This window comes from Mesoplodon densirostris, chromosome 10 (assembly GCF_025265405.1).
Source record: "Mesoplodon densirostris isolate mMesDen1 chromosome 10, mMesDen1 primary haplotype, whole genome shotgun sequence".
NCBI lineage: Eukaryota > Metazoa > Chordata > Mammalia > Artiodactyla > Ziphiidae > Mesoplodon > Mesoplodon densirostris.
In genome coordinates, this window is record NC_082670.1 from 106,290,098 (window position 1) to 106,311,491 (window position 21,394).

Genomic DNA, 21,394 nt, shown 5'->3' on the forward strand with positions numbered 1-21,394 from the left:
GGATCTAAGCAAGGGGACAGTCATTATACTGTCCATTCTGAATGCCTACACTAAGGACATTTCCGTTCTAAAGATTCATACCCCATTGTGTGTCCTCACCTTTGACATCTGGAGGGTCGATTCCAGTTGGGAAGTTCTCAAAGCGGGTGAATCAGAAAAAGGGTAGAATTCACACCTAAAGATACCTTCCTTTCCGTCCTGGCTCCATCACTTACTGGCTTACAAGTCATGTTACCACTCTGAACCTCAGTTTCCTCTTCTATTAAAAAAAGTAAAATTGGATAACTACTGCCAAAGGGACGCCTAATAAATTAAACGTAGTGAGGCACACAAAGTGAGAGGGAACCTCACAGCATAGTTGAAAGCAGTTGCTGGAAATTGCCTGGGTTAAAATTCTGGCTCTGCTGCTGACCAGCTGTATGACCTTGGGCCCCTTATTGAACGTCTTTGTACCTTAGTTTCCTCATCTGCTGAGTGTAGATTTTTTTTCAAAAAGTATCTATGTGGCAAGTGGGTTTTTCAGATTAACTGAATTAACACATGTAAAGGGTCCGAGACAGTGTCTGGCATCTAGTGAACACACAGCAAAGCCTCATCAGCTGTGGTACACACAGCTCCCAGCAGCAAAGGCCAAGGCTGATGGCATTATTTTTTGATACCCGAGAAAGCCCTTGTGCGAGTATCATCTCTGACTCCTCAGGACAGCTCAGTGATGCAGGGACCGTCATACCCCCGGAACCGGTGAGAAGAGAAGACTGAGGCTCAGATGGGACGGGGCAGGGCCGGACTCGACCTTATTCTCTTCCGGCCCTGCTGCTGCCTCTCTGGTCCTGTCAGCTGTGTTGCCTACAGGCCATCAGGCACCCTGAGAGCCCCACGCTGGGGAGATGCAGGCAGCCAGAGCCCTGGGTCACTCTGCTCTGATGACTGTGCAGTCGCCGTGACTGGGGGCCATCCCATTACACAGGCTGCAGAGCGAGGCCTGTCATCATGCCTTGACCCCTTGACATTTAGACACCTTACTGGTGGGGCTTCTCTTCCCCCCTTCCACCCCTCATGGCTGACATGTGCTAGAGCACTAGCTGATGACACTCCCTTACGCTAAAACCTTCAATAGCTCCCTATGGCTCACAGATCAAATTAGTTCACGCAGGGAGCACAAGTCCAAATGGAGCACATTCCTTTTCAGGAATTTTCCCAGCCTTATCACCTCTCGGCCTCCCTCTGCTGGGCGCGTGTCCTCTCGGCTCCCTGGACCACCACCATTTTCTGTAAGGAGCACTCAGATGGGGACTCAGAACCGCTGGCTCCAAGCCAGTCCAGAGCGATCACAGGTGGGAGAAAGACCTGAGACCCAGATGCTCAAAAATCACATAGCCAGGGGCAGAGCTGGGACCCAAATTCAAGCCTCCTTATACTCCCAGAACCATTCTCAATAGCAAATATTCTTTGCTGCATTTTCAAATTATTTGCTAATGACTGTAAACATACAAGTCTTAAAGAGTTCAGATAACTCCAACATTTTGGATCCTAACACTTCCTTCCAATGGCGTCTCGTTAAAGTAAAATCCGAATCTTTTACAAAGGCCCCTGCCCACCCATCCCTGGTCACTGTCCCCACGGCGTTCTGCTCTCCAGCCATGCTGGACTCCTGGCCTCTCCACAAACCCCCAAGGGCCTCCAGCCTCAGGGCCTTTGTCCCTGCTGTTCCTCTGCCTGGAACGCCCTTCCCCCTGATGAGGCCTGATCACCATTCAGGTTTCACTCCATGTCACCTCCTCAGAGAAGCCCTCCCTGACCACCCTGTCTAAACCGTCCCTTCCACCAGTCACTTTCTGTCACTCTGCTCTTTTTTCTTCTTTTTCACAAACGAATAACCCCACTTGATATGAATTCAGTGAAGAAATGCACGAACTACAGAGATAACTTTTGCTCTCTGGCTGCGTCCTCTGCATGGTACGCTTATCCCCAGTCCACGGGCCGGAAGACTGAGGCCCCAGATGTCAGCACCATCTACACTCAGGCTGGAACAAAGACTCCACGCCTCCTCTGGGGCTCAGCTGGTCAAGGAGACCAGCTGCTGACATTTCACCAAAGAACGCATGCAATAAGGCTGTCTGCTATTAGTGAGTATTATTCTCACACCTCCCACAGAGGGAAACCCTGACTTTATGAAGGTAAAGCCACATTGTGATTAACACTTAATCAGGATTTCGTCTGCATTATAGCTCTGCGAGGATAAAAAAAAAATAGCTGGGGCTTTAATCTCACGCTAATAAATGTTCCAATCAGTGTGTTCCTGACACAATTTTCTTATTAGGGTCCTTCCATGTAAATTTTATTGCGTTTAATTAAAAATTATTGCTAAAAGAAACAGCTGCAGATGGTCTTATTTTAAGGCAGAAAATTAAAAACTGAATATTCTCATCAGTCAATTTCAACAAGAAGCACAGCCGCACGCATTAGGAATGTGATGGTTGTGAGATTATAATAATTTTTATGGCATTTCCAGGTCCTTTCAATGAAACTTAATGAAAGCTCTGCATGAGTTCATTTGTCAAAAACATAATAATAATAGGAAAGCTCCCGGCTTGCAGACCGATAGAAAGATACCAAGGAACACCACTGCTGGGCTGTGCCCAAAGCCCAGCGACACAGCTCTCAGCACCAATGCAATCAGCCAGCAGGAGGCCTGGTTGCAACTCTGCCATATACCCACTCAAGGATGTGTAGCTGAGGCCGTAAATCACCTTTGTTTTACAAGGATGCATATTTTTGTTGCTGCAGCACTGTCTATGGTTGTAAAAAAATAAGTCAGCTTTCGCTGTCTCAGGGAATCACTTCACTGAAACATCTACTGCATTCTAAAGACGCTGGGGGCCAGGGAGGTAAGAAGGAGGGGCCCTCATGCTAGAGTCTGTGCTGGATTTCAGAATTTTAATTGCAGCCGCTGTCCTTGGTCTGGATTGTCCGTACAATTACCTCCCCCACCTTTGTTACACGGCTTGTAACCTTTAACTTTTATTTTAGGAACTAAATTCTTATTATTTCTTGCTATGCCTTTGATTGGAAACCAGCGCCAGCCTCTCATCTATTTGGGACCAGACAGACTGTAAAAGATAAACAATAGATTAAGAAGAGAAAGGCAAAGGCAGACACAGCTAGCCCTGGAGTGAACTGACGCTGGAGGACCGGGCTGCTGTGTGCATTCTAGAGACGCAACACCACACATCCCACCCCCTGCCACAGCCCCGCGGGGTCTTCGTTTCCTCTGCAGGGGCCGGCGCAATGGCCTCCTGGCTAATGTCCCTGCTTCCCGCTGCTTCATCCCCTCCACTCTCTATCCTGCCAACAAGGCGTCCAGTCCAATGCAGCATCCCCACCACGGCCCTGCCCTGCTGAAAACCAGCCAGGGTCTCCCCGCTGCCCTGGGGTATCGGACAGGCTCATGGAGCCGAAATGCAAGGCACTCCTCGGCTGGGCCCCAGGCTGCCTTCCCAAGTTCACCTCGCAGGCGTGGACACTGAGCTCCGCCTGAACACTTCATGGTCTTTTCTTACCCCCGACTCCTGCCCAGGCTTGTGCTCTTCCCGGACTGTGTGTCTCCATCGTGAACACCTTGCTGTGCCTCTGGCAATACCCGCGGATACCCCCGACAGTGAGGGCTCCCCGCTGCCCCTCCTCAGAGCTGTCTGGATGGACCTCTAACAGGACCTTTATTACACTAGGTTCTAAGGACCTCGGTCTGCCTTTCTCCCCAGCCAGACGGAAACACTCTGAGGGCAGGGACCATCACCCTCCAGTGCTAAGAACAGCAGCCGATGTTTAGTGGTTGGCAGGTGAGGGAATCGGCTGAGCCAGTGCAACGTTCTACCACCGACCAGGAACGAGAAAAAGATGGTGTGAGTTTAGTACTTAAGGCTTTCCACCCAGTCTCCCCGACGCAGTCTCTGTGTCTGCAGATGATGGGAACTGTTTTCCAGAATAAAGATATCGCAGGACGTGCTGAACTAAGGTTAGGTTATTTTCACTGCAGCTTCACCTGCTAAAAACCACAGTGCCGCGTGTGTGTGTCTGTGCTCAGACCTTCCTCCACCTCCACATGTGGAAGCCTTACTTTTCCTTCAGTGCCTGTTCAAATGTCCCCTTTTCCACGAAGCTATCCCACCCTCCTCTCGACTCCTACTCTTTGGGTTCCAAGCATCTCCGATCTTGCATTTCAGGGACTTGGGTCTAAGTCCTCTTCCAACCACCCAACTGTACGTGCGCTGAGGCCGGTGACGGTACCGGGTCCCCCTCTCGACCTCCTCCCACACGTCACTCAGCACAGTTCCTATTCAGAGTTACTCATTTCTTGAATGGTCGTCATCGGTGAGCCAAAATATTCAATCCCCTGGATGCTCCCACTGCTGGTCCTCATCTCGCACTGTACCACGTGGCCAATCCACAAACTCCTAAGCATGTAATTCGAGCTGCATTCCAACAGGGAACAGCTCTGGAGGAGAGCCTGAAATGCTAGGCCTCGGCCCATCCACAGCTCTCTCTGGAAGGTACTGCTGCTCAGGGCTGAATCGTCTGAAGCTCCCCTAATGAGCAGTACAGACAGCTGCTCTAACCCAGAGCTCCTCCTGGCTGCTCCTCGGGCACAAGGGGCCACAGGAGGGCCAGGGTCCCCCCGAGGCCCTGAGGGAGGGAAAGACATCTGAGCACCTCATTAGCAAGTCCCAGGAGAGGCTGTCAGTCTTCTTGATGAGTTGCCAAGAGAGAAGTAAACCCACCAGCCGTGAGAAAAGAAAGGAGAGTGTCCTTCTGCTTCTCCTCTGGACCAACAAGCAAGGCTACCCCAGCCTAACTCCTGCAAGCAAAGACACTTCACGGCTGTCGGATGGAGACCACCAGCTAACGTGGCATTTTTCAACCAAAGAAAACAGGACGTGGAAAGAGCATTGGGTCAAGAGGCAGAAAGACTGGGGTTTGAAACTTGGTTTGGCTACTTACTACCTGTGTGCCAGAGGATGGTTTATACCACTTCCCTGGGCCTCAGTTTTCTCATCTGGAAAATAGGAACTGGAAATTCCTAAGGTGCCTAACTAATCGTGAGTTACAAGTGAAATAATAGCTACAGTCAGAGTCACAGAGTAGGCACCTCTGCTAGCGAGATTACGAATCAAAAAAGCCCTGGTCCTGGGTCCAAATCAAGGCTGCTTAGGCTGTTGCCTGCAGCCCCAACTCCATCTCACACAGAAGGCAGAGGCAGTGCTGAGTCACCACACGCCACCACCGAAGCTCACGAGTTCACGCCTGGCCCTGGTTTATGGACACGAGGCCCTGAACGTCGAGTCAAACACACGCAGAGCAGTCGTATGAGAGAGAGACAGAGAGAGACTCCCTCAGTGAAAGGGACCCAGTTCCCCACCTGCATCCACTGCTGTGTGACCTTGATCGTGTCGCCTGATAACAGCTAGTGCCTAGTGAACATTTCACTGTGTGCTGCATTATTTCATTTCGTCTTAATGACACTGTGAGGCCAGTACTCCTATCATCGCCTTTTACAGGTAAAGAAACTGCGGCACAGAGAGCTAAGTCACAGTTAAGTGGTGGAGGGCAGAATGAAAGCCAGGCAGCCTGGCAGGAGCCTGCACACTTAGCCACCGTGCTCTCACAGGCTCTCCCTGGGCTGCCGTGTCCTCATCTGTAAACATAAAAAGCCACCAGAAATGCATCAGCAACAATATGCATCAAGAGTTGGAGAGGGCTCTGGAAAGGGATGAGAAAAAGCCAGCGCAGCAGTACGTTAACGTAAAACCTAGGAGGTGGGCGTATGGACATTCACTGTTAAACTCTTTCTACTTTCCTGTAAGTTTGAAAGTTTTCATGATGAAATGGGGAAAAGGGGCCTCGGGGATCTGTGTCGAGGTATAACACTGAGTGATTAAAGGAGACTCATCATCATGCAAAAAGCAAACTTACAATTATGGGGATTTAAACGAGACACTCAGGACAAACCAGTGTGTGGTGTTTTGCATCAAATGGATATTTAATAAGCGTATACAAAGCACCCCAAACTGTGTTTCAGAGTATACTTAATAAATGATAGTTCTTTCCCCCAGTGAAGCACAAAATCACCAACTCATCGACATGCATTTATTAAGCTCCTAGTGCATAAGCAACATACTGAGGTCCTGTGGGATATTCAGAAGTAAAGACTGGGTTCCCCAACCAAGAGTCCTGACTGAGGACATAAAACACCCTATTTGAAAAGGATGAGTGTTGGACTGAAAACATTTTTTGTGCGTATGAGAGTCAATTCAGGAAAAAAAAGAATGCTTTGGGGATACACTTTAAACCAAAGGATAACGAAACCTCTTTTACATACAGGGGTGGGGGAGCGAGGACTGTACATAGGTAACAATGTATATACACTTTTACTTTACAAGATAGAAAATAGTTAATAAGAATATTGTTGTAGCTTCGAAAATGCTATTATCTGTGTATACAAATCTCAAAGGAAGTAACTGCATAGAAGAAACTTTATAATCATCCATCAGACCCGGAGCTGCTGCTCTGATTTAGGGATCTCTAAGGGCTCTCGGAATTCTATTACATACTCAAAACATTTCTTGAAGGGAGGCACTGTCAGTGGAAAAAGGACGTGGATTTAAATAACATTGAATCACACCACGAGAGAGTTATCCCTTTTCAATCTGCCTGAATCCTTCTGATTATGCCAAGTAGAAAGTCTCCGTGTGGTGCCAGGATGCCTTTAACACATCTCCCTGTTTAACAAAGGGACCAACCTCCCCGCTCACAGCCTTGGCAACTAACAACCTCAAGCTAGACCTTACCCGTGCTATTTTAACTTCTCTTTGCATCCAACTTTTACAATTGCCTTCTTCTATTTAGGACACCTAATACTGCTTTTCCATTTCCCAACAGCAGCATAAAATTTCCTTTTTAAATATTTTTTTAAGTAAAAAACATGGACTGATTTAAAGAAAAGCAGTGAGTGACAGCGCAGGTGGTTGAGAAGTACAGATGGGCTCCGATCCTACCGTTTTACAGAGGAGCAACCAGGGCCCAGCCTCCTCCAGGAGCCCACAGCAACTCAGTGACAGGGTGGGCTCTGAACCCGCACGTCCTGCAGCACTGTCCTGCGCTCTTTCAGGACTGTCAGTATTTATTTTGGCTTCTGCCTCTGATCTTCACACTGAAGCAAGGTCTGGGGCAGGAAAGGCAGCGGAAGGAGGAAGGAACTGTCTCCCACCCTCTCGTTCTGTCCTGTCCAACCCCAAGCACCCCTGGGCACGTGTCTCAGGTCAGCGGCACCCCCCCGCTCGGTTCTCAAAGCCCCTATTCAGGCGAAGAAGCAGTGGCTCCTCACCCCGTGGCAGTTCCCCCTGCCTCTCAATTTCGTGTGTCTGAAGCTGCCCTTGCCCAGACGTGTTCCCGCCCAGAGCGGGGATGTCTCTCTCCCTCTGCTTCCATCTGTTTCATGCAGGGAAGCGGAAGAAAGCTTTGCTCACTGATTGATGTCCAAGAGGATGTGGTTCCTGCACGGGAGTTTCATCCCAGTCAGTCTGGCCTTCAGGGAAATAAATTCAGAGTGGGGCAACAGTGCTTTTGAAATTCAGAGTCTGACGGTTGAGTCACGATACTCAACCAAGGCCCTAGGCTGTTGCACCAAATGTGAGATAATACAGGGAAAGCACCTAGCACGGTGCCTGGCACAGTAAGCACTCAGGATACAGTAAGTATTAGCATTTTCCTGGGTACTTTATTCCCTTAATGTCATTACAGTTTGGATGAAGGGAGCTTTTTTGTTTTTTGGACTAAGTACAGATCAAGGCAACAAGGCCTTTGCATATGGCCAAGTAGCCTGTGCACTGTACAACCCCAGGGGCACCATATTAGACTAAAAGGTGAGTGGGACCCTGGGGTTGTGCAGTGGGCAGCCTGAACAACCAGACCTGGCATCCTTCAGCATAATGCACTACAAATTCCTGAACCAAGAGTCAGGAAATCTGAGTCCTGACACTGATTTTTCCACTAAATTGCTTAGAGATTTTAGGCAAGTCTCTTTCCCTCTCTGTGCCTCAGTTTCCTCCTCTGTAACAGGACCAAATGTTGGCTGAAGTTCCCTTCCAGCTATGAAATTCTGTGATTCAACAGAAGCAGGTTTCAATTTCCGAAGGACAGTCATACAAAAGAGGAAAAATGGGGCCTCCCTGGTGGCGCAGTGGTTAAGAGTCCGCCTGCCGATGCAGGGGATACGGGTTCGTGCCCCGGTCTGGGAGGATCCCATATGCCGCGGAGCGGCTGGGCCCGTGAGCCATGGCCGCTGGGCCTGCGCATCCGGAGCCTGTGCTCCGCAACGGGGGAGGCCACAACAGTGAGAGGCCCACATACCGCAAAAAAAGGAAAAAAAAAAAAAAAAAAGAGGAAAAATGAGCTCAGCTGCCTGGCTTGAGGGGAAAGAGCCAGCAAGAGCGGGGTAGGGATATCAGAGAGAATAGCTTCTGCCTCAGTGGGATAGGGACATTAGGCAGAGATAGCTTTTGCCTCAGGCAGAAAGAAAAACTTAATCAGAGTACCTAGCAACAGATGAGGCACCTCTGGGAGGTGGTGAGTTCCCTGTGGCTTGAGGAATTCAAGCACAGACCCAGTTAAGAGAGGGACCTATTAGACACGGGAGGTTTGACCGTACGCTCTTTGAGGTCCTTCCCAGCATGGAGATTTCATGGTTTCAAAGCCTGGTTCTATTTTCATTAGTGCTGGAGGCGTTCAGCTAGGGTTGGGTCTTGTCAAACCCCGCTGATAACTATTAACGCAATGAACTTGTCTGCTCTCCGTCTCCCACCCTCTTAAAGTTCACACACATCCACATTCTCCAAATTAAACTGGATCCCTCTGGCGGCACTGATGTCTACCTTTGCTCTGGCAAACAAACCTAGGAAGGACCAATTCATAGCCTTACCCAGACTTGGGGCAGGGAGAAGATGGAGCCAGGGTGGGGAACCACATGAAAAATTCAGGAGAATAAACCACACAATCATTTCTAGTGTCTACACTCCAGAGAGAGCTAATGCTAATTGCAAATCATTCTTATCTATTCATTACTGCAGGTCCCCTGGGAATTCCGAGCAACAACAGCTGTACCGGACTGGGGTGAGTTACTGCACACGAGGGGAAAGAATCAGGGTTTCCTTTAAAATCACCAGCATTCTGACTTTTCATTAATTCAGATCAGGTGCCCCCAAGCGTGTAAATGGTTGAGGCTGAATCGCAGTGCCTTTAAGTTGCATCCATGGTGCATAAAAAACAGCAAGATTTGGCAATTATCCACCTGGGATGATCAATAGGACGTTCAGTCAGTCTCGGGAAGGTGGGGTCAGAAAACCGCCACCGTTGTCAGTAATTGCAGTGTTTCACGCTCACTTCCAAGGTGACTGAGTCCAAAAAAAAAAAAAAAATCAGATTGGACGTACCTCTTAAAGACCTGTATTCAGAAATTTAGCTCAGGGCACCCTTAGCTCTTTAAACAATTTAAATAAATTGTCTTTTCTAGTTCCTTTGAACAGAGTACATATTGACACAATAAAAAGGTCTCAGTCTCAATTTAGGGTATTTTCCTGATGGTGAAAGATATTTAGTTTGACAAGATTCCAGAACCTTCTCTTTTGGTGACTTTCCCAGAAGGGACTAGTAAAGCCATCTACCTCGGAGGTGAGAAATGTACCCCAAATAACAGAAATACATACACTCACATGGGCACTATATTTGGCATCTGAGCCAATACTTTCAAACAGCTTAGGTACTCTCACCTTTTCAAACACTCTGCCTAGAGGTAGTACAAATCCATTTCCCAGATGAAGTAACTGAAGCCACTCACCCCAAGTCACAAAGCTAGAGAGAAACAGAGCCTGAGGCTAAAAAGCAAGTCCGTTCTGTCCCCTACGCCTAAGCCTGCCTCTCGGATAGTTACACCTGGCGAACAGCAAAGGAAATGTCATTTCACGGTACCTTTCTGCCTCCTGGTCTGCATTCTGCTGTTTGCTCTCGAAGGCGTTGAAGCTGCTCATGTCCACGTAGCCGTCATTCTCGTTTGCTGTGGACAGGGCTCTGCTCTGATCTTCAAACAGCTTCGTAAACGTCCCGGCCCTTGGGGGCCTCCGAGGTGGAATCTGGATATTTTCATAGTCCGAGTTCATGGCCGGGATGTTCTCGTAGTCCGAAGTGTCGGCGTTGGGGAACGAGATGGAGCGCGGCTTGGTCAGGGGCAGGGGCAGAAAGGGAGGCCGGGAGCGGTCCTCGAAGGACTCCACCCTGGACACCGTCCTGCTGAAGGGGACGCCCTTCCTCTTGCCGTCCCTGTAGAAGATGAGGGAGGAGGGCGAGTCGCAAGCCCGGAGCTTGCCGGTCCTCGCTTTGAGCTGCGGGGAGTTGCTGAGGCTCCTCCGGTCCATCTCCAGGAGCCGGGCCGGCCCATGGTAGCTGGACTCCGAGGAGGACCTGGACGAAGACACGTTGACGTCCACGTGCACCTTGCTCTCCGTCTTCTTCTTAAACGTCAGTGCCAGGAAGCGCTTAAAGGACGGCTTCTTCTTCTTGGAGTGCTTGTCCGGGGGCTCACTCTCCACCAGGAGCGAGGGGGAGCTCTTCGTGATGGGCTTCTTGGTGATGCAGGCCAGGTCAAAAGGGGGAGGGATGTCCACCACGGAAGACGGGGTGGAGGTGCCGCTGGATGGGAGGTGGCCCCTCTGAGAGAAGCTGCCAGAGGAGCCAATCATGCAGGGCAGAGAGAGGTTGTCGTCCTTCCTCTTGATCCCGTGGCCGTCTAGGCCACACGCCTCGGGCTCCCGGCACAGGGACACGGGGATCTCTCGGCCTTCCACGGAGAACGATCGTGGGTACAGAGTGAAGGCTCTGGGCTTTGCTGGCAAGGCCCTGCTGACGTCCAGCGGCTTCCCCTCCAGTGACAGGACCGCCTTCCTCGCCTCCTTGGTGGCACCCCCAATGCCAATGGCTGATGAGCCAGCTTCCGGTCCCGTTTCTTCCGGGACAGTTTCTGGGACACAGCCAGCCATCTTCCCGGAGTGGGGCCGGGCCCTCGTGATGACATTCTTCCTGTCGATGGGGACCAGGCCACCCTCCGCATCAGAGCTCACCTCTTCCTTCAATCCACAGCCACTCGCGGAGTCTGAGGCAGCCTGTGCCTCGGGCTTCTCCCCCTCCCCAGGGTCCGCCTCGCACGCCAGGCCAGCTCCCATCTCATACGGGTTGGCAAGCGCGTCGTCCGCGGCATCCTCCTCCTCTGGCATGACCACCACGTCAGGGACAGAGGGTCCCTCCCCGGCGCCGCCCTGCAGGGAGCTACGCCGGCCACATCCAGGCCCAGCCACGGGGTCCTGCTGCGCACGTTCCCCCGACCGCGGCTCCTGCTCTGCCTCTAAGCTTTGCGCTGACTCGGAGTAAGGAGAGCAGCTGTCGCTACAGAAGGAGGTGCTCTCGCTTGGGAAGAACTCGTAGGGCCGTCCTGAGAGTGGAGCCACAAAGTCGTCCACACAGTCCCTCTCGAAAGGAATGATCTGGCAGCTCTCCTCAGCTCCTTCATCCTGCACAGGGTCCTCACCTTCTTGAGGGTCCCCTCCCGCCTCCTGGGTGACCACTGGTGTTTCTTCTGGGTCAGTTTTCTCTTTCGGGTCAGCTGGCTCATCCTGACCATCCTGGCCGCCACCTCCTGGGGCATCTTCACACGCCTCCTGGGAGATGTCAGGGCTGTCTGTGGCCGCCTCCGCCTCTGGGACACCGGGGGCCAACCCCTCGTTCTCTGGGGGCTCCTCGCCGCCATCGGCAGCGTCCCGCTCAGCGGGCCCGTCAGAGCCCACACGCTCGTCTGGTGCCTCCAGTTCTGTGTTGGTGCCGCCTTCCTCACCGTCCTCCTCTGACTCCCCGGGTGTCACAGGCGGCCCGGGCTCCTCACCACGAGCTGCTGGGTCCTCTGCATCGAGGTGAGTTAGAATGGTATCGCTTGGAAGGACCGCCTCTCCATCCCCAGGACCCCCGTCCTCCAGGATGTACACGCCGTGTTCTTCCACCTGCTCCTCCTCCTCCTCCTCACTTGTGAACTTCTGCTCCTCTGCCCCCGGGCCATAAGCACAGTCCTCCACCTCCATGTTCTCAGGAGTGGGGGTGACGCCTCCATCGTCCTCTGCACCCAGCACCGCTTCAGCCGGGGCTGCCCAGTCCTCTGCAGCTGCCGCCCCTTCCTGCTCACACTCCTCGCCTCTCTCCTGGCACTCCTCCCCGCCGCCGGCCTCCGGAGGCACCGTGACTGCATTCTCCACGGAGTCCCCATCTCTGGGTCCGTCCTCTGCTGGGGGAGCCCCGGGGGCCACGATGTAATCCTCGTCTGCCTCGGGCTCAGAGCATTCCGGGGTGGACCGGTGCTCGTCGTAGAGCCCCCTGTCTACGCAGGGCAGCTTCCCATTGCTGCATTTGTTCAAGCTGTTGATCATGTAGATGCTGGCCCTCCACTCACTGGGGGTAGCCAGCCTGGGCTTCGGGGCGATGGGGGGTTTCGGCCCCCTGGACATGGAGTTGGGACTGTGAAGACTCTCAGGCCGGGGTGACGAGGGGAATTTGGGTGCCGTCACTGGCGTGAGGGGACTGGCAGCCTTCGGCTTGGGAGCAACTGGTGGTTTGGGTGAATCTAAAAGATGAAAATAAGAAAAGGAGAGAGAAAAGGTACAGTTACCATTATTTCCTTCCACTCGAGAGTCTCCTACTTACCATTCACAAGAGAACACTGAAGATGGTTTCCCAACCCACATGAACCCAATCTATCACGTTCTGTCAGGTTTACACCCTCCACCAACATCTTTAAAATCCCTTGACCGGGGCCTCCCTGGTGGCGCAAGTGGTTGAGAGTCCGCCTGCCGATGCAGGGGATACGGGTTCGTGCCCCGGTCTGGGAGGATCCCATATGCCGCGGAGCGGCTGGGCCCGTGAGCCATGGCCGCTGAGCCTGCGCGTCCGGAGCCTGTGCTCCGCAACGGGGGAGGCCACAACAGTGAGAGGCCCGCATACTGCAAAAAAAAAAAAAAAAAAAAAAAAAAAAAAAATCCCTTGACCTTCCAATAAAGATTCATTCTGTAAACAGGGTGAAGAGATCTTTCTTCTATGCACAGCCCAGCTAACAGAACCCAACTGAATGACACCCTGTGCTCCTCAAATGAAGGTGTCCACGTCGTTGCACTCATCCACTCAACAACGATGCAGTAAATGCTTTCGATGTGCACGGGCCCATGAGACAATGCTGGTCCTAACAGTCAGATCCCTGCTGCCCTCATGGAGCACACAGTCATTCCACCATTCATTCATTCTTCTGTCTATATACGCAGCACTGTAGATGGTAGAGGCTTCTAGGGCCAAGAAGAGAAGAACACCTCTGCTGAGGACTCACAATTGAATTAGGGAGACAAGACTAACAGAACAATTGGGGGACTGAGCCACAGACCCTTGGAATATGATGACTGAATATCTCCCTCCCTCCAGAATGGGACACCACAGGCTTGGGATGGTGGCATATGATTCTTCTGAGGGTCACCTCTGAATTCTACATGCTTCAAGACTGGTTTCCAGCTAATTGCCCTGACTCCAAATTTCACAGGAGAAATTATATAGTATTTTCCAACGTGGATATTTGCAAAAGGCCTTATCCCCTGTGGATGTTCAGGATCTATCAGCCACGGCAGAATAAAAGATGTAGCACAGCATACACATGTGACAGGAATTAGGGAAGCAAGAGTTGCCACGGCTAGGGAAGACCTCTCGGAGGAGGTGAAATTTCAGCTCACTTTTGCAGGATTGGAGGGACCTGGACAAGCGGAAGAGTCAAGGGAGGAGTCGCCCACTTCCAAGTTCAGCACCTGTCCTGCCACAGCCAGCCCATGCCTTCACACCTCCTGCCGTGCCTCCAGCCCCTGTCCACACTGCAGGCAGGGTGAGGAATGCAGATTTTCATGAAATGCAACTCCATCCGGCCAACTTCGCTTCAAAAGCACTGCCTGGCTGTTCACTGCCCAGGTTTAGGATGTACAGGTCCCCCTTTCAGTCCAGTCTCAACTCCCAGTTCCATCCCCACTAAGCCTTGGGTGTGATACAAAGCAGCCTCAGCATGCCAGCCCGGCTTGTGACAGAAGGAACACTGAGCAGAGGGCCTGGAGGTCTGTCAGCAAACTCTCCTCCTCCCCACACGTTTGACTCTCAGCTCAATCCTTGCAGCATCTAACCCTGGTCATCTCTGATCCAGGGCTGTCTGACAAATATAATGTGAGCCCCATTTATCATCACACACGTAACTTTTAGTTTTCTCATAGCCACATTAAAGAGTCAAAAAGAAACAGGTGAAATTAATTTTAACAGTACATTTTACACCTCAGTATATCCCAAATATTATCATTTTGGACATTATCATGTAATCAATGAATCATGTTTGGATCAACATGTGATCAATACACAAAAGTTATTAACAAGATATCTGACACTCTTGTTTGTGCTAAGCCCTCGAAATCTAAGGTATACTTCACACTTGCAGCACATCACGATTCAGACCAGCCACACTGCAAGTGCTCAGTAGCCACGCGAGGGTGGTGGCTATGGTGCCAGCTAGCACAGTTCTAACTGATTTTAACCCATCTCCATGGGGCTGTCCCACTGGCCTCTCAATTTCAGTATATCTGAGGCCAAAGTCAATATCATCTCCCCCAAACTGGCACAGCTACGCAAAATTCAGCTGAGGAGCACCAAAGGAAATAAAAAAGGCCCAGGACAGCAATAATATAGGGTTATAAAGCCTGCACTCTGTTCCTGGAAAGGCCTGATTCCAGAGCCTCCGTACATTGCTCATAAATCTAATGAACTCAGTTGTATGGTTTCCCAGGACACAGCTAATTAGCAGGGGGTGGAGGTGCAGTGAGAGCAGCAACACTGCCAGTTGTAAGATGTGGTCGCGAACAGCAAGAAATGGAGAGAAGAGGCACAGCTGTCAAGACTTTAAAGGCTAAAGCAACCACTGCATCAACACCCTAACCCACACCTACATTCATCCGCACCAACACCCAGGCCAGCCACTGGCATCCGGATAATAACCCAGAGTCTTCAAGATAAAAGAAGTGACTTTCCAACTTCTTGTTTCCATACGCAATCAAATATATCCTAATTTAGAAAAATTTCTGTCCAATTTAGTTTAAAAAAAAACTCGAATATTTGGAGCTTAAAGAGCTACCTGTCAATGTGGAGTAACAGGGTAATAATAAGCCTTTGGAGCCTGGTGATCTGGGTTCAAATTCCGCCGTTGCCACTTATAAGCTATGAAACTGACTCTCAGATTCCTCATCTGTAAAATGGGTTCAACAGTAACACCTACTACGAAGAGGTTGTTATGAAGATTAAAAGATATATATTAGCAGGACTTTGCATGGACAGGTGTTCTCAATAAGCAGTAGCTATTATTGTTCTAATAAAGTCAGTCTTTCCCTACCCCACATCTTCCCCTGGTATAAGTCTTGCTCTACACAGATAAATGATGTAATACGAGCTTCACACTCTCAACATCAGGTGTCAGGCATTGGCATGAAATTATTCTTTGGGGGTGGGGACTCTCACTTCTCATCCTTAACAGGTGGTATTTCACATGGACACCACGAGACCTGACAGAGGTCATGAAAAATGACCATCACCTAGGCTGCATCGCTCCCACCCGCCACCCCATCCTTCATCCAATCAAGCTATTGATCTGTGGGCGCCGTCTCCTCAGAAAAGGTTACAGTGGGTGTCTGAGGCGTGATCCTGAAAGAAAATGCCTTCCCAACAGGAGCCCCTAAGGAGTGACAGGTACACAGTGTCCATGCCCTGCTCCCAGCTCTAGAGCTCAGGGCGTTTCATCCACATCCCCTCTGAGATCAAAGGATGCCAGAGTCAGAAAGGCCTCGTCTGAACCCTCATTGAAAGATGAGGAAACTGAGGCACAGAAAGGGCGGGTGACTGGCCTGGAATACTCAGCGAGTCCAGCGCAGGGCCCCAGTAGAATGGGGTTTTTTTTGGTTTTTTTTTTAATAGGATTTTTAAAATATATATTTATTTGGTTGCGCCGCATCTTAGTTGCAGCATGCAAGATCTTCTTTGTGGCATGCGGGATCTTTAGTTGCGGCATGTGGGATCTAGTTCCCGACCAGGGATCAAACCCAGGCCCCCTGCACTGGGAGCGTGGAGTCCTAACCACTGGACCACCAGGGAAGTCCCAGAATGGGGGTTTCTTGCTTCCTGGTCCAGTCCCTTGAACCTCTGCCTCCACCTTTCTGCCACTGAGCATTTCTTCTACGGTGCAGACTCAGGGCTCCCAGCAGAGAAAGGCAAAACTCAGGAAAACTGAGGCCAGGGAGACCAGGCCTCAGAGAGACCAGGGACCGCTAACCAGGTGAGAAACTCACCTAAGCCTGAGTTAGAAGGACTAACTGTGATCATAAAATGAATGATTGGCTTTCCTTCGCTCCTATCCAGTTTTCTTTAATCCAATTCCATTAAATAGATATTTATCGAGCACCTACTATTTGCCAGACACTCATCTAGCCTCTTCAGATACATCAATAAACAAAACAAAGACAGTGTAGATGCTGCTTAGCCTTGAGCAGAAGGCCATGCACTCTCCAGCTAGTGTGATGAAGGAACCAGAAGTGGTGAGGATGGAAGGAGGGAGAGCAGGGAGGAGGCGTCTGCGATAATCCAGGCCAGAGAAGATGGAGGCCTGGACCAGTTTGTAGCAGTGGAAGTGGTAAAAAAAAAAAGAAAGAAAGAAAGAAAAGGTCAGATTCCAAATATGAGGGTAGAGCTGGTGGGATTTACAGACAGTTTGGATTTGGGGTGTAAGAGAAAGAATAATCAAGGACAACACAAAGGTTTTGAGTCACAGCAACTGGAAAAGTGAATTTGTTACCAACTGAACTGGGGAAGGCTGCAGGTGCCAGGGGAGGAAACCAGAATTTCGATTGGCACGTGTAACATCTGAGTTGACTATCATAGCCCCGAGAAGAACTGTCAGTGGGCTCTCGGATGGACCAGCCTGGGTTCCCGGGAGAGGCCTGGAGGCAGCCATCACAGAGATGGGATTAAGGCATGAGCCGGGTGAGCCCACCAAGTGACTGAGCGGGGGCAGAGACAACAGCAGGGCCCAGGAGGGAGACCCAGTGGCCCAAAGGTTATGAGAAGGAGCCAGCAAGAGAGACAGAAGAGGGAGGAGAGAAAATGAAGAGCGTGAGAGCTTCCAGGTCTGCTCCCTCCCTGCTTCCCTCACAAAGAGGAACCACACAGAGCCCCTGCCCTCAGTACAAGGGTCTCAGACCAGTTCTGCCCAGAGAAGACCCAGGGGACAGATAGCACCAGGGTGCATGCTGAAGGACAGGGAGGATTTTAATAATCAAAAAAGAGGTTGGATATGATCCAGCAATCCCACTTCCTCGGCATATATCCAGAGAAAACCTAATTCGAGAAGATACACGCACCCCAACGTTCACTGCAGCACTATTTACAATAGCCAAGACATGGAAGCAACCAAAATGTCCATCGACAGGGGAGTGGATAAAGAAGATGTGGTACATGTATACAATGGACTATTACTCAGCCATGAAAAAGAATGAAATAATGCCATTTGCAGCAACATGGATGGACCTAGACATGATCATACCAAGTGAAGTAAGTAGGACAGGGAAAGACAAACATTGTATGATATCACTTATATGTGGAATCTAAAAAACATGATACAGATGAACTTATTTACAAAACAGAAACAGACTCACAGACTTAGAAAACAAACTTAAGGTTACTAAAGGGGAAAGGTGGGGGAAAGAAAAATCAGGAGTTTGGGATTAGCATATACACACTACTATATATAAAATATATAATCAACAAGGACCTACTGTATAGCACAGGGAACTCTACTCATTATTCTGCAATAACCTATATGGGAAAAGAATCTGAAAAAGAATAGATACATATATATATGTATAACTGAACTGCCTTGCTGTACACCTGAAACTAACACAACACTGTAAATCAACTATACTCCAATATAAAATAAAAATTAAATTAAAAACATTTTAAAACAAGAGGTTGGGTGTTCCAGGCAGAAGGAACAGAATGTGCAGAGGCCCAGAGGCAGTTAGATGCAAGTCCTTTGGGAGTAAAGAGTCCAGTTTGGCTGAGCTTTAGAGAATGGCAGGGATGGGGCAATTACAGAAAAATCAGAGCAGGGGTTTCCTCCTCTGGGCTGAGCTTAACTTTCTGCCTGTCCAGAACCCAGCATGGATGGAACTGCTGGATCCTCTGCTGCCTCCTGAGTCCCTCCGGCTGCTGCATGAACCTTCTCTCTCTCTCTCTGTAACACAGAGCCTGGGGGGGCACACCCTCCCCACCCTGAGGTACCAACTCCCAAAACCTCCTGGCAATTTGCTACACCTGAGGATGACTCGAATGCAGATATACCCTTTGAGCCAAGAGGCCAAGAGTTAACTGGGGGTGGGGAGTCACAGTGACAGGAGGAAGAGATTTTTAAGAGCTTCTGGTGATAGAAATCATCCCCAACCAGCCTCCTGGTACCAGTTTATATTTTCTCTATTTTAATTAAATATCTGCCACTCACACATCCATGTTGCTGTTCCCCTGCCAGCTCTGCGGAGTTTAAATCAGAAGAGGTACTGAGAGGGGCACTGGACTGGGAGTTGGAGCTCTGATCTCCACTCCTGGCTCTGCCTTCAACTGAAGGGGAGACCTTGGGCAAGTCCCCTCCCCTCTTTGAGCCTCAGCTTCCACATGTGCAGAGTGAGGGGACGGCACCAACCAGTCAGTAAGTGCCTTCTGTTTGCTCTGGCCGACGACAGCCTTTTAAACTCACTGCTTTTCTGATGACGTCCCCTGACATTCCCATCTTCAGCCCCTGTGTCTGTTTCAACTGCAGTTCACCATACTCCCCCTGGAACTCTCATAACCGTATGTTCCAAGAGTAATTATCTTCCAATTTCACCTTCCAATTGCATCTTAATTTAACTTGCATTGCTGGGCGCCTGCTGGAATGTCCCAGCGAAGCCTGATGATTTCTAATTAGGCTGCTGTTAGGCTAGTCCAGTGATCCATGACAGAGCGGGAAGAGCATGGGTCCCCGGCTCAGACAGACCTGGACTCCAACCCCAGCTCTGCCACACACTGGCTGTGTCACAATAACTAAGAGGATGGTGGTTACGAGATTCAGTCCCATGGTGTCTATGAACCACTATGCTGCATGATCGGGAACTTCAGAGCCTGGCAGAAATCATTATATGAGGTCTAGGGCTGCCGTCACACTGAAAAAGTAACCAGGTTTATGCTGGAGGCAAATGGCTGGATGGCAGATTTCCTGGGACCAAACCTACCTTTACGTGTATTCCGGCTCACTCCATCCCCCAGATTCTCAGAGAAGGGAGGGCTTGCCCAAGCCTCATGCAGGGAAACGTGGGAATACTGGACTGGCTCTCACCATTGTTTTAAGCGAGTTTTATTAGGAGTGTAGGAAAGAGCTAGCCTGGCTCTGTCCAGGCTGTGCCAGATCAGGCAGCAGTCCACCTCCTTCCTACAAGGAGTGGCTGGCTGGGCGCTGAGACCCTGCCCCAGCCTTTTCCACTCCTCAAAAGGGGAATCCCTGCTCCCACTCCCACCCCCTACCCTACGACCCACACGCACTCACTGTCCAGGTGCGTACACGCCCAGCAAAACAGGGCCTGGACACAGGGCGGCGGCTACCACACTCCCAGGCCCCCAAGTCTCTCCTTTGTCAGATCAATCCAGCCAAACGTCTCCCATCTGCACCTCACTCCTAAGACAATGACTTTTTTCATCAAAAAGATTTTAAAAAGAAAAAGCCCACAACACACACACACAAACACACACTTTTTACACATACTCAGGGCAGCAGGATATGGTTCTAAGACAGCCAAAATGGTGGCTTCCTGTTTCTTCAGGGATGTGTGTTTTGGAGTACGGATTCGGACAAGGGTGTTGGTCGGAGAGGGAGCTGCCTTCTGCTAAATTCTAAGAGAAAAATATGAAAAGAGCAGTAATCGCTCCTTGTCAGGCAAATGAAGTCAGCTGGGGCTGCTGCCTTGCAAACTCGCCTCTAGGAGGGAACTTTCGGCCCTCCCCGCGGAGGAGTCAGGAACCCGAGAACTGGGTTCCAGGCACCGCCCATCTCTGACTCTCAGTTAATAAACCTGTTAAATGGCACTCCTCTGGAGGAATCACTATCTACTGTCAAACGCATTCTGGATTTCACGGAATCCCTGGCCTAGCAAAGGCAGATTTGGAGGGCAGAGAAGCAAGGGCTTGGGAGGGAACGCCTGGAGTGCGGCTCAGCCTTGGCGTCCCCTAGGCGTTCGGACCCCGGGGGGAGGCACAAAGAAGGCCCCGAGCCACGGCACTGCAGGAGGTTGGGGTGCGCTGCGGGTGTGTGTGTGATAATTTAGGGCTTTTTAGTTCCTTCGGAGAGCGAGCTCCAAGTCTGGGCGTCTAGAAGAGAGAAGGGAGCAAGAATCCGCAAAGGGCGCGCCTCGGAGTAGCGAGGGACCAGGAATAGACCCCGCAGTGGTGAAGACCTCAGACGGTTCCCGTGGGCCAGGAGGGGCCAGCGAGGGCCTGAAGGGGACCCCGAGGAGCAGGAGTGAGGATTTAGGGGCGCGACCAAGTCGCCTTTGCGAAGGGCGCGTCATTCCCCGCTGCGAGGGGACCCTCAATACCGGGACCGCGGTGGGAGCGGGATACGGCCGTACGTGGCCAGGGTGCGGCCTCGCCGAGACCGAGGGTGCGTCCCCGAGGCTGGGCGTCTCGGACAGGGGCAGCGGCCCCGATGTTCTCGTCCTCCTCGGCGAGGGCACTCGTGACCCGCCCATACCTCGGCCGAGAGCCAGAGCAGAGTGGGAAGGTCGGGGGTTTCTCGGCAGCTCGCTCCCGGCGCCCCGCGGGCTACAACTTGGAGCGCCTGGCGGGGGCCCCTCGCGCGCGTCCCTCGGCGCCTGAGGTCGCGCGGAGCCTCCTACCTGCTCTGTTCATCTTCCAGCGCGCGGAGCCAGGGGCCGCCCGTCGGTGCGTCCGTCCTTCCGAGCACGAGTCCGCGCGCCGCCTCACTCCATGGCCGCCCCGCGGGGCCCGCACCCCCTGGCGCCTGCCCCGCCCCCGGCGCGCGCCGGACTTCGTGCAGCGCGCAGGGCAAGTGGGGGCTTGGGGGGTGCGAGCCTCCGGGGCTGGGCGGGGCGGGGCTGGGCGGGGGGCAGGGAGGGGAAGGGGCGCGAACGCGGGGCGCGCGGCGTCGCGTTCA

General features: G+C 51.3%; 1 protein-coding gene across 1 annotated transcript in view; it reads right to left on the reverse strand.

Moving 5' to 3' along the window:
* Positions 1-21,129, reverse strand: part of FGD5 (FYVE, RhoGEF and PH domain containing 5) — a 115,821-nt gene extending 94,692 nt beyond the window's left edge. Inside the window, exons 1-2 of the mRNA XM_060110327.1 lie at positions 21,117-21,129; positions 10,021-12,709 (exon numbers count right to left, since the gene is read on the reverse strand). Of these exons, the coding sequence (XP_059966310.1) occupies positions 10,021-12,709; positions 21,117-21,129 (2,702 nt within the window). The remainder of the gene's footprint in view (positions 1-10,020; positions 12,710-21,116) is intronic.
* Between the last annotated feature and the right edge of the window lie 265 nt (positions 21,130-21,394).